The sequence below is a fragment of the Oryctolagus cuniculus genome, chromosome 14 (assembly GCF_051225735.1).
Source record: "Oryctolagus cuniculus isolate XC-2025 breed Fujian yellow rabbit chromosome 14, ASM5122573v1, whole genome shotgun sequence".
Classification (NCBI taxonomy): Eukaryota; Metazoa; Chordata; class Mammalia; order Lagomorpha; family Leporidae; genus Oryctolagus; species Oryctolagus cuniculus.
This window is the reverse complement of record NC_142880.1, coordinates 96745858-96758862: the sequence shown is the minus strand read 5'-3', so window position 1 is coordinate 96758862 and position 13005 is coordinate 96745858. Positions and strand designations below refer to the sequence as shown.

General features: G+C 67.4%; 1 protein-coding gene across 1 annotated transcript in view; it reads right to left on the bottom strand.

Annotated features, from left to right (window-relative positions):
- Positions 1-12626, bottom strand: part of SLC6A3 (solute carrier family 6 member 3) — a 33307-nt gene extending 20681 nt beyond the window's left edge. Inside the window, exons 1-5 of the mRNA XM_070056922.2 lie at positions 10993-12626; positions 9967-10098; positions 3469-3730; positions 949-1087; positions 260-394 (exon numbers count right to left, since the gene is read on the bottom strand). Coding sequence (XP_069913023.1) covers positions 260-394; positions 949-1087; positions 3469-3730; positions 9967-10098; positions 10993-11272 — 948 coding nt within the window. The 5' untranslated portion in view covers positions 11273-12626. The remainder of the gene's footprint in view (positions 1-259; positions 395-948; positions 1088-3468; positions 3731-9966; positions 10099-10992) is intronic.
- Between the last annotated feature and the right edge of the window lie 379 nt (positions 12627-13005).

Here is a 13005-nt window from a genome sequence, read left to right as displayed (position 1 = left end):
CACTGGCCACGCCCGGGGCACTTCTCTGAGGGATGCAGGTGCACCCCTCCGGGGGGGTGGGCCCAGGGCAGCCGGGGGGGGGATCTCAGACTGCTCGCTGCCTGCCTGCAGAGGGGCCTCACTCTGTGCACTCGGGCTCCCCACTGAGCAGGGGCAGGGGCCGGGCAGTGGCCACCTGCTGTGTTCGCAGGGGAGAACAAGTTCCTGCCAGGTGGCTGCCCCTGCGGCCTCCGCCCCGGGGACACGGCCGCGTACTCACGGACGCCTCGCACAGCCGACGGAAGTCCACGCTCAGGTACGCTCTGATGCCGTCCAGGGCTCCGGGCAGGGTGAGGCCACGCAGCAGCAGGGCCGTGAGGACCACGTAGGGCATGGTGGCTGTGATCCACACGACCTGTGGGGGGGCAGCGTCACCGGGCAGCACGGGCACTGGCGGCAGGGACTGGGGGGGCTCTGACCGGGGCGCCAGCACCCCAGCAGCCCAGGCTTTCACAGGAGTGACCCCGTGACGTGCCTGCCCTCCCAGGCACCCTCCCCGGAATTAAAACGGGAGGAACGAGATCCTTTCCTGCATTTCGTGCGAAGCCGGCAGGAAGCTGCTCTCCGGCGTGAGTCACAGGGGAATCTACACCGACGCCCTTGACCGTGTGCAGACGTTGGGGTCTGGGAGAGGAGGCCCCGCCCCGCAGGCGCGCACCACCCGGCCACACACGTGGGGACCCGTCCCGGTCAGGGTGGCCTTGGCGTGCATTTAACAACGACAACACTCTCATCAGCAAAAAAACACGCCGTGCAGGTCTTCCTGCACACACACTGTAGGTGCTGCCTCTGGACGCCCTGCCCCCTCCAGCCCAGCCATGGCCATGGGCCCGCTGCACGACCCCCCGTGACCTGCATGCTCACGCCACCCCCGACAGAGCAGGTGTCCGCCGGGCAGCCCGCGCTCACCTTCCCCGAGGTCTTCACGCCCTTCCACAGGCTGAAGTAGAGCAGCGTGATGACCAGCACCAGGCAGGCCGTGAGCTCCCAGCGGGGCGGGCCCAGGTCGTCGATGCCGTGGCTCTGGTGCAGGTGCAGCACCCCGCGCCTGCCGAGAGGGCGGGGGACTCTGGAGAGGGCGCTCCCGCCCGGCCGCGCCAGAAAGCCCCCGGTGGAGACGTAAGGGCTGCCCGGGGGATGGGCGGCGAAGCCAGCTGTGGCCTGCTGGGCCCCACAGAAAGCCCAGCCCCGGACCCCGCCCTTGCACACAGCAGGAACGGGCGCCCTGGGTCTTGCGTGGAGAGGTCTGGTGGAAGCTGCCCAGCTCTGGGCCCTGCCGCCCATGGGCAGAGCCGGGAGCCCTGGCAGGCACGTGGGGCTGGCTCTGGGCAGCACTGCGGGCACACAGGTGCCTGCGCTCCTGAACACCGAGGCCCGGCTCAGCCACACGGAGGGCTGCGCTGTGAGCCCAGGCTCTGTCCTTGCTCCCATGGGGAGCCACGGCGGCCCCTGCTCTCGGTCTGAGGGATCCACCCTCCAGGGCAGAACAGGACGCAAAGCAGGGAGGGCGTGGAGCTGACAGCAGCACCCGAGCTCTGGTGGCCTGGAGGAAGTGGGGTGACTGGCAGACGCCTGTCACATCGCAGGCTGGACCTGGAGCCCAGGCTGACCGTGAAGGCCATGCCCTGCCCTGGAGAGCAGGTGTTGGGGCGGCGCTGTGGCGTAGCGGGTAAAGCTACAGCCTGCGGCACTGGCATCCCATATGGGCGCTGGTTCTAGTCCCGGCTGCTCCTCTTCTGATCCAGCTCCCTGCTAACAGCCTGGGAAAGCAGTAGAAGATGGCCTGAGTGCTTGGGCCCCTGCACCCATGTGGGAGACCTGGGAGAAGCTCCTGGCTTTGGCCATTGCAGCCACTGGGGAGTGAACCAGCGGATGGAAGCTTGCTCTCTTTTCTTGCTCTCTAACTCTTTCAAAATAAATAAACCTTAAAAACCAGAACAAGAAAGGGGCCCTGGCACCCAAGTTAGCGGATTGTGGGTCAGCCGGGGATCCTGGAGACAACCGCCACCTCCTTCCACAACAGCCCAGGCAGCGAGGGGCCCGGAGGGGGTCTGGGTCTCTCCAGACTCCAGCATCAGAGGCCCTGCCGACCACCTGCTGCCTGGTGAGGGGTCAGGCAGGGTCCCAGGCGCCAGCCACAGCCTGGCCGGGCAGGCGACTCCCACATGAAGCCGTCACCACCACCCTCATCCTCTTGAGCACAAGTTGCCCTCACAGAGGCAAGGTGTGGGGTGGCAGGCAGGGCGCCCCTGCGTGTCCCACCGCCCGGGTCTCCCCTTCTCCTCACCTCGCACCTGGCCCACGCTCTGCTCTCCTGGCCAGTCCCGGCCACCTGGGGCTTCTTTCCACCAATGACAGAAAGGTCTCCCTGGGCCAACACCTGCCGAGCCCGATCCCCCCATCTGGACTTCCCAGGCCCGAGCGGTGGTGAGCAGGGGCAGGACTGTGAGGACCCTGTCCCCTGGGTGAGAACACGGGGCCTGCCGGACGCCAGGCCGCGGCCAGGGGGATGCAGGCCAGGCAGTGTGGCGGCAGAGGGGCTGCTGTATACCAGAAAGCCCCCGGTGGAGACGTAAGGGCTGCCCGGGAGCCGGAGCCCTGGCCGGATGTCCCACAGGCACGCGCAAGCGCACAGCAAACGTCCAGGGGACGAGCTCAGGGCGCGCAATGCACAGAGGGGGGCGCCAAAGAGGAACTGGACACAGGTGACACGGCAAAGGCAGGCGCTGAGCAGGAGCCGCGAGCAGTCAAGGGCACAGGCGCTGTGGGCGGGGGATGGGCTCCAGGGCGGGGTCGGGCGCCAGGGTGCGGACGGGCACTGCCGCGGGCCCAAGGTCGGCTCGGGCAGCGCCATGCGAGTGCTCTGGGGGGTGGTGGTGCGGGCTGCTCCCCAACGTGGCCGCGCTGACGCCCTGACTCGCGCACTTGTAAGTGGCTCAGTCGACCCCACATCCCCTGTGCGTACCACACTGAAAATGTCCCCAAAGGCACAGCAGGGAGGAAACAGAGGCAGGGCTACACCACGAGCAACGTCTTGGGTTGGAAGAGAAGCGACAGCAGGCGGCAGAGACTTGGGGAGGCCTGAGACGGTGACCCGGCCAGCCCAGCGCCACCGCTGTTGAGGACCCCGTTTCTGCTTGTGGCAAAAACGGCGGCAGCAGCTCAGGGCTTGCACTGAGGGCGGACAGACCACAGCAGCAGGAGGGGCCGCGCGGCCGTCGGCACTCCCTGGAGCTCTGGCGGCACTCGGCGGCCGCCCGTGCCGAGGACAAGCTAAGGACGCGTGTCGTGCGCAGTCACCGATCATTTAGACAACACGACACTTCAGCTTAGCTCCCAAGAGGGAACGAGAAGAGAGAAACAAGGGAGACAGGTCCGGGGCAGCGGGGGAGGGTGCTGACCACAGGCCCGGCCCCCAGGCCAACTTACTCGAAGTACTCGGCCGCAGGCGTGGTCCCAAAGGTGTGGTTGAGGCTGGCGTCGTGGCCGGCGCGGCCGTGGCTGGCGTTGCTGTGGCCGGCGCTGCCGTGGCGGGCGTCGGAGCAGCTGGGGCTGTTCCAGGTGTTGTTGCAATGGGTCCAGGGCAGCTCGGCCGCGAAGGAGGAGAAGAGGTAGTGCAGCGCCCAGGCGATGATGACGTTGTAGAAGAAGCCCACGTAGAGCGAGATCAGGATCACCGTGAAGCCCACGCCTGGGGCGAGAGGGGCCGCTCAGGGCAGGGCCCCCTGCACCTCCCCGAGGCTGCAGGGCACCTCTGAGGGACCGCCTGTGCCCCGGGGTCACCCAGGTACGCCAAGGTCACCACTGCCAACGCAGCCACGGAGGCTCCGCCAGGTCAGGTCGCCGACTCAGGGACACTTGGGGCTGTTGTGGGCCCACCAGGATGACCTAACCCAGGCGGTCAGGGACGACTGGGCCCAGGCAAAACCACGAGACCCAGAAAAAGCCACTGTGACTGCCCAGGGGCATGCCAGACTGCCCATGCCACCTGTGCCACCCAGAGACGCTGGGGCCATCATGGCCCTCTGTAGCTGCCCACGCCCCCAAGGCCACAGCAACAGCACCATCTGTCGCCACGCCCACCATCTGTCGCCACGCCCACCATCTGTCACCACGCCCCAGAATCACAGGCAATAGCACCATCTGTCACCACATCCACCATCTGTCGCCACGCCCACCATCTGTCACCACGCCTCAGAATCACAGGCAACAGCACCATCTGTCACCATATCCACCATCTGTCGCCACACTCCAGGACCACAGACAACAGCACCATCTGTCGCCACACTCCAGGACCACAGACAACAGCACCATCTGTCGCCATGCCCCAGGACCACAGACAACAGCACCATCTGTCGCCATGCCCCCAGGACCACAGACAACAGCACCATCTGTCACCACGCCCCAGGACCACAGACAACAGCACCATGTGTCGCCACGCCCCAGGACCACAGACAACAGCACCATGTGTCGCCACGCCCCAGGACCACAGACAACAGCACCATGTGTCGCCACGCCCCAGGACCACAGACAACAGCACCATCTGTCGCCATGCCCCAGGACCACAGACAACAGCACCATCTGTCGCCATGCCCCAGGACCACAGACAACAGCACCATCTGTCGCCACACTCCAGGACCACAGACAACAGCACCATCTGTCGCCATGCCCCCAGGACCACAGACAACAGCACCATGTGTCGCCACGCCCCAGGACCACAGACAACAGCACCATGTGTCGCCACGCCCCAGGACCACAGACAACAGCACCATGTGTCGCCACGCCCCAGGACCACAGACAACAGCACCATGTGTCGCCACGCCCCAGGACCACAGACAACAGCACCATCTGGGGCCACTCATGGCACTCATGGCCACCCCAACCACACCCAAGTATCTAGGACTCCCAGGGCCACACAAGACCACCACAGCGGAGGTGGGAGTTTGGTTAAGATGAGGTTTTGAGGCACAGATTCTGTAGTGAGTGCTGGGCTTGGGTGGGGTAAGCAGGGTCAGGTAGGGGAGGGTGGGAGAGGCTGGAAGTGGGCAGGGTTAGGTGGTGGTGGGTGGGTCAAGCAATGTGAGGTGGGGTCAAGTGGGGGTGGGCAGGGTCAGGTGGGGTCAGGTGGGAGTGGGTGAGGTTGAGCAGGGTCAGGTGGGGGAGGTTGGGGGTGGGCAGGGTCAGGTGAGGATAGGTAGGGGTGGGTGAAGTTGAGCAAGGTCAGGTGAGGTCAGGTGGGGGTGGGCAGGATCAGGTGGAGGTGGGTGAGGGAGGGTGAGGGAGGGCAGGGTCAGGTGAAGGAGGGTGGAGGCGGGCAGGGTTAGGTGGGGGAGGGCAGGGGCGGGCAGGGTCAGGTGGGTATGGGTGGGGTGAGCAGGGTCAGGTGGGGTCAGGTGGGAGTGGGTGAGGTTGAGCAGGGTCAGGTGAGGGAGGGTAGGGGTAGGCAGGGTCAGGTGGGGAGGGTGGGGGTGGGCAGGGTCAGGTGAAGGAGGGTGGGTGTGGGTGGGGACGGGCAGGGTCAGGTGGGGGAGGGAGGGGCAAGGGAGGGGTAGGTAGGGTCAGGTGGGGAGTGTGGGGATGGGCAGGGTCAGGTAGGGAAGGTGTGGGAGGGTGGGGGTAGTCAGGGTCATGTGGGGGAGGATGGGGGTGGGTGGGGACAGGCAGGGTCAGGTGGGGTAGGGTGGGGGCAGGCAGGGTCAGGTAGGGAAGGTGTGGGAGGGTGGGGGTGAGCAGGGTCATGTGGGGAGGGTGGGGGAGGGTGGGGGAGGGTAGTGGTGAGCAGGATCAGGTGGGGAGGGTGTGGGAGGGTAGGGGTGAGCAGGATCAGGTGGGGGAGGGTAGGGGTGAGCAGGGTCAGGTAGGGAGGGTGGGGGAGGGTGGGGGTGAGCAGGGTCAGGTGGGGAGGGTGTGGGAGGGTAGGGGTGGGCAGGGTCAGGTGGGGAGGGTGGGGGAGGGTAGGGGCGAGCAGGGTCAGGTGGGGAGGGTGGGGGAGGGTGCGGGAGGGTAGGGGTGAGCAGGGTCAGGTGGGGAGGGTGGGGGAGGGTAGGGGCGAGCAGGGTCAGGTGGGGAGGGTGGGGGAGGGTGCGGGGGGGTGGGGGCGAGCAGGGTCAGGTGGGGAGGGTGGGGGAGGGTGGGGGCGAGCAGGGTCAGGTGGGGAGGGTGGGGGTGGGAGGGGTCATGTGTCTTCTCGCTCTCCTAGCTTCGGAGAAGCCATTTCCCACGCGGAGGGCAAGGGGGTGCTGACGGTGTTTGTGTCAGACGGGGACCAGGAGTGCAGGTGCCCGCCTTGGAGAAGACGTGGGGGCAGCCACGGGGGTGGGGGCCCTGCCAGCAGCAGCGGGAACGACCACGCGTGGTGACTGTCTCCGGAGCCCCCGGGTGGCGAGAAGCCTCAGGCTGCCATGGGAAAGCTCTGTGTGTGCGTGCTCAGCCTCTCGGGGGCTCGGGGGAGTTCTGATGGACGCCGGCGGCGTGGACCCGGCTCCGGGAGGAGGGGCGGGCTTTGACCCGGTCCCCCGGACCCAGCGCTGTGTCCGCAGCCGGGCCAGGCTTGGCCTCCTCCCCAGCAGAGCCGAGGCCCCTCCCCGCGATGCCGCCCCTGCGCCTGGCGAGGGAGGGCTCCGGCAGGGTGGCTGCGAGCGTCTCATTTGTGGGGTCCTGGGCTCTGAGCTGGAAGCCAGGCCCTTAGAAGCTGCTGGCCTGGCCCCTCAGGAGCCCCGCCGGCGTCCTCTGGCAGGGCCGCGAACCCCGGTGACGTGCGTGGGGTCTCACTCACTCACGGGGAGCCACCGCCCATCAGCCTGCCCAGGGCCACTCTCCAGCCTGACGTCTGAACCAGGGGCCAGCCTGTCCAGGTAGGGGCGTGCAGGACACAGTCACCAAGTTCCAGCCCAGCCACTGTGGCACCTGCCACACCCCTGCTCAGGGTGGAACTTGCCTGCCGTGGCTGGCCCCGGCTGCCCACACCCGCTCTGGAACCCGACACGCACTGTCCATGGGAGCTCCTGCAACACCGCCAGAGACCCAGCCCCGCAGTCCAGCTTCCTGTCCGTCACATGGTCTCTGCTCATCACAGCAAGGGCGCGCCCCACAGGGCTCCCGACACCTGCTGTAGCATGGGGTGCAGAAGCCAACTCCCCTTTTCCTGTGATACCGTTCATGGGCGCGGCACTGGGCGCAGGGGTGAAGATGCCACTTGGGACCCGGCGTCCCCTATGAGGGTGCCTGGGTGCAGGTGCCATCCCCGCCCGACCTCAGCTTCCCGCTCCCTGGGAGGCAGCAGGTAAGGGCCACCCACGCGGGAGACCTGGACGGAGTGAGTTCTGGGCTCCAGCTTTGGCCTGGCCCAGCTCCGGATGTTGGAGGCATTTGGGGAGTGAACCAGCAGATGGAGGATCTGTCTCTCAACGACACAAAATTGAAGAAAACAGTGAAAAACGGACTGTTTCTCCTCGTCTGCTTCCCGGGAAGCTCAGAGCGGCGCGCTCTGGTTCCTTCGTGCTGGTCCCGTGTGCGCTTGAGTCACCTTTGTAGGAAGGAGGGCGTCCCAGACCACGCCAACGTCTACTGCAAAACACCGTGACTGCTTTCCATGCCACGCGACAGGCGGTGGCGCGCCCATGGCGCCCACGGAACACGCAGCTCGTCTTTGGCCATGAAGCCGCCTCGGAAGGAAGTCCTGCTAAGCCGTGTGCTCCGCGGCCCCTCTGCCGTCCACACAGCAGCACCCAGGGCGGCCCCTCTGCCGTCCACACAGCAGCACCCAGCGCGGCCCCCGGGGAGCAGCCCTTCCGGTCCCCGCGAGGGGCAGGAGAGAATTCCTCTCCTGCTGGTGTGGGCGTCCTTGGTGCCTGCCTGGACTGTGTGTGTGTGTGCGTGTGTGTGTGTACGTGTGTGTGCGTGTGCATGTACGTGTGTGTGCGTGTGTGTGCACTCAAATCAGAGACAGAGAAAGGAGGAAGAGCTGTGGACACAGAGCACTCCCGCCTGCCGGCTCACTCCCAGATGCTGGGCCAGGAACGCCATCAGGTCTTCCCGCGGGTGGCAGGGGCTCAAATGCTCAGCTGTCACCGCGGGGCGCTGGCATCTGCAGCGGAGCTGGGGTTGGACACAGGCACCCCAGTGTGCGACGCCACTGCCAGGCCGAGGGCCCGCCCGCCTCACTCACAACCTCCCACAGACGACACAGACCCGCACCAGGCAGGACGCCGTCATCCAGGAATCGCGGCCCTGTCCACACAGACACAGAGGGCGAGCCCAGCCTCCTGGCGGCTTCGCTTGGCTCTGCTGGCCGCTCACTGATCGGTGCAGAGCAGCCTGGGCGGCTCTGACCGGATTCTGCCCTGGGGGCCCCACACCAGCCCCCGCACACAGACCCGTCTCGGACTGGAGCCGAGGCCCCTGACGGCTGCCCACTGCCTGCAGGCCGGGCAGTGACGTGGTGCCCCTGGTTCGCCCAAGGACTCCGTCGGCACCTGGCGGCTTGGCGACAGCTGGACGGCGCGCCGGGCTCCCCGTGTCCCCCTCCCTCCTGCCGGCCGCAGCCCAGTCCCTGCTTGGAGCGGTGAATTCAGTCAGTCCACATCCTGGGGCAGGGCAGGGGGCCGAGTCAGGCGAGACACAGGACTCCAGAGGGGGCCACGGGGCCACGTGCAGGAGGTGTCGCCGTGGCTGGGGCTACCACGGGGCCATTCCTCTCCTACCCCCCTCCCCACCCGCTCCTCACCGCAGGCTCCGAGCCCCCATGGCCACCCGACCACAGCCCCGGCCAAAGCTCTCGCAGCAGCGACTTCCAGCATGAGTCGGGGCCCCTGGGCAGAGCCGAGAGGACAGGGCTAATGCACCATGTCTCCAACAGCGAGCTAGGTTCCTGTGGCCGAGCCAGAGCCGCATGCAAAGGAGAGGTGGCACGTCTGGTCTGGCACAGGCGACCAGAGACCCCAGCGCCTTTAACGACCACGGCTCTCTGTGCTGGGGTGAGCGACTGGCACAGCGTCCAGGTGAGTCCTCGGGCACTGCCCTCCCCCAGCACAGTGTGGCCCCCGGGCTCTGCCTGAGGCCAGCGAGCAGAGCCAGCGCCCCCCAGGCACCAGGACGTCCTTCTGCGGGCAGCTTTGCCCCTCCCAGCACTGACACTGACCACATCTGGGGAGACCCTGGACACGCACTCTACTCCAGACACCACAATGACTGTCCAGGGCCCCTGGGTCATCTCACTGAGTGCTGGTTGTCAGGGTGGGTCCTGCCCAGGCCCCTGAGCCATTGCCTCCAGGGCATGGTGTTGGCTCAGGGGCAGGTGCCGAGGTCTGGGATCCAACCCCACTGTGCTCCCTGCCAGGCGGCTTGCTTGGGCCCTGACACCCCCGGGGCTGGGCCCCCAACAGAGATGGCACATGGCGCCCCCAGGCTCCCATGAGGATGGAGGGAGAACACCTGGAAGGGGTCAGTGCTGCACGGGCACCTGGGCTCTCCAGTGTCGCTGCCTGGCCTTAGTGGCCTCGAGGGCTCAATGAATAACCAGTAAGATGGACGAGTGCCCGACAGCTGATAGGTGGACAGCAGTGTAAATACGGGTGGATGACAGATGATAGATAACATATGCACGGATGATGACAGACACGAGTGACAGGCAGGTGATGGATGGGTAGAAAGACAAGGCACACGGATGGATGATGGACAGGTGACGGTCGGATCCCAGACTGACGGACAGATGGGGACGCTATCTCATCCAGCGCTTGGACTCCCCGACAAGGCAGCACCACAGGTGAGCCTCGGGACGGCCTCCCCTGGGGGCGGGGCAATGTGCCCCAGTCCTGGTCACTGCGGGCCACGAGGGAGGGCCCGGGCAGCAGCATGGCGCACACACAGCAGCGTGGGGAGGTCGCGGCCAGCGCCCGAGGCCTGGGGGCCACATCCCTGCCAGGTTACCTTTCAGAAGGGGGCAGATCTTCCAGACGCCTGCGGCTCCTTCCCTGTTGAACTGCCCCAGGGCCAGCTCCATGTAGAACAGCGGTGTCCCGGCAATCACCATGAACAGCAGGTAGGGCACCAGGAAGGCACCTGCGGGCCGGCAGCGCCCGGCGCTCAGGGGCCGCCTCTCCTCCCCGGGGCTCGGGCCCAGCTGCCACCCTCCAGCAGGAAGCCCAGTGCGCAGCCCCCACGTCAGGGCCCTGTGTTCCTCCTGAGACCCCAGTGAGGACGCACGGACGCCCCGCCCTCAGCCTGGCCCCGGGGGCTGCCCTCCCTCCTGATCCCCGGGGGTCTGTGATGGGGGCAGGATGGAGCCTGCAGAGCAGGGCCCACGGCAGGAGCTGTTCGCTGGCAGTGGCTGCTGCAGGGGCGGGGGGGGCGGGGGGGCTCTGCTCCTCTTATTCCTGCCCCTCCCCCGACACAGCTGGGGGTCTCGGTGCTCAGCCTCTGAATCCCCCTAACTGGACACACCTGTGTTCTGGGGTGGAGAGGTGAGTCATGGGGACCCCTCAGCTCTGTCGTTGGGCACGGAGACCTCAGTCTCCCCTCTCCGCTGGGTTCCCGCGGGTGACTGCAGGAACCGGCGGGGGATGGGAGGACCGAGGCGAGGCGGGAGTGAGCTCCCATTCACGCGGCTTCCGGGGACGCTCCCGTCACCCCAGCTTTCGGCCCCCACACAGCCACAGCTGCGGGACTGGCTGAGCTCCGGCAGCGGCGGGGGCCGGGCTGCGGCGCAGTCCCCGGCAGCTGGCACCTTGTGCAAACTGGGGCCCCGGGGCCACCGTTCCCTGAGAATTTTCCCTCCAAAGTGGGAGCAGCTCTGGCAACAGCGGTGCTGGGGTGCCTCTGCCTGCACCCCCGCGTCCCGGCTCCCTGGTCCCACTTCCTGGCTGTAATGCAAGCCCAGAACCAGGGCGCCCACGCGGGGACGGCTGCTCTCGTGCCCAGCCCCGCCGCCGCGCACCTGGGGTCCGGGGCACTCACCTCCGCCGTTTTTGTAGCACAGGTAGGGAAACCGCCAGACGTTGGCCAAGTCCACGGCGAAGCCGATGACCGAGAGGAGGAAGTCGATCTTCTTGCTCCAGGTCTCACGCTCCGGAGCCTCCAGGTGCGGCGGCCCGATGAGGGTGGAGTTGGTGAGCTGCACCCCATTGCGCTCCTTGACGAGCGTGAGCTCCACGCCCCGAGGGCCCGTGGCGTTGGGCTCCTTAGCTGGGGCCACCGTGGCTGCCACGGGTGCCACGGAGCACTTGCTCTTACTCATGGCCGACCTGCGATCCCAGGATTCAGCGCTTCTTCCCTCTTGGTTGGCAGCCCACGTGGGAAAGAAACACACACAGAACAGAGCCTTAGCAGCCGGGCCCTCGGTGCCGCGCCAGGAGCAGAGGCCCCGGCGCTTCCTTCCCCTGTGGGGAAGAAACAGTGTTCCTGGGACTTGGAGCCAGGGCCAAGGACAGCCGGAGACGCCGGTTCTCACGGGGGCTGGGACGGCCCACGGGGCCCGGCGCCCTCACCCGGTACCCTGTGATGCTTGCTGACAACGACCACAGATGTCGCTTCCAGGGGTGGCTTTGTGCTCAAGGAGCCACGCTCTCAGGGCTGGACCGCGGGCTCAGGTGCTCTCCACACTCAGGAATGAGAGCCACGGTACAGAACCAAACCCAGCCGCCTTGACTGCGAGTCTACACAAACGACCGTCACAACGCTCTCTTCAAAGAATGCCCGTCCAATCACATCCCCGCAGCCCGGAGCGCAGGGGCCCACCTGCGGGCGGGCATGGACGCAGCACTGCGGCAGGCGCTCACCTGCGGCACAGGCCAGCTCCTGCACTGGCCACCGAGCAGGTCACCTGCTTCCGGGTCACTGCCATGAAGCCGGGGCAGCACAGTGTGTGGGGGTGGGGAATGCAGCAGGCGGATTTGCAGAATGGCGGCTTTGGACTCCACCAGCACTGTTCTTGCTACGTGCACACACACCACACAGGTGTGCACACATAGGCACTTGTGTACACAGGTGTGCACACACAGGCACACACGTGCACGCACCCCATGGAAGCAGCAGCTTGCACGGGTCCCTTCCCTCGGCCTCGGGGTCTGAATGCAATCTCACAGCTCTCCTGCCTGTCCACCGCTAGTGACGACCCCAAGTTCCTCAGGCGCGCAAAACACGGCAGCGGGTGGGGCCGGTCTGCGGGATCCAGGGGAGGAAGGAGCGGCAACCCCAGGCTTCCCCCACCGCGTGGCCCTCCAAGGCGCGCCAGCGCTCACCCCATGCGCCCCAGGCGCGGGCGTTTGCCCGGGGACCCTCCTCACCGCGAGCCTGGAAGCGCTGAGCCCACCACCGCGCCCCGCGCTTGCTCAACACGGGACGTGAAACCCCTCGGAGGGAAAACCATCCCGGCCGCATCTGGGGCGCTCCCCAGCCGCGCCGGGTCCGGCAAGGAGCGGCTGGGCTCGCTGACGGCGGCGGCGGACGAGGGCCCGCGCTGCACTCTCGCTCGGGCGCCGACCTCGGCTTCGGTCGGCCCCGCGCACCCCGACTCCCGACGACTTTCGGAGACTGCGCCTCCGACGGCTGCAGCCCCCACCCGGGGCGCCTCAGCCTTAGCCCGGGGTCTGCGAGGGGGCGGCGAGGCACGGAGACCTCGGAGGGAGCGCCCGGCTTTACCTGCCCGCCCGACTGCGATGCTGGTAGCGCTGAGCTCCGCGAAGCCTCCGCTGGCTCTGGCCCGACCGCGCTGCGCGGTCGCCGCTTGGGCTCTTATCAGGTCGCGGGGTCCGCCCCGCCCGCCGTCGGGGGCGCCCCTCCGCCCTGGCTCCGCCTCCGCCCCGCCCCGGGCCGCGCCCCCAACCTGCTCTGGGCACCCGGAGCGCTGGGAGGCTGCGGTGGCCCCTGCGTCCGGATCGTCGTGGCCGAGCTGGGCGCTTTCCAGGCGGGAACAGTCTGGGTCACCACCGCCTCCGCCCGGCACACAGGCTCTGGCCTTCGGGGGGTCCA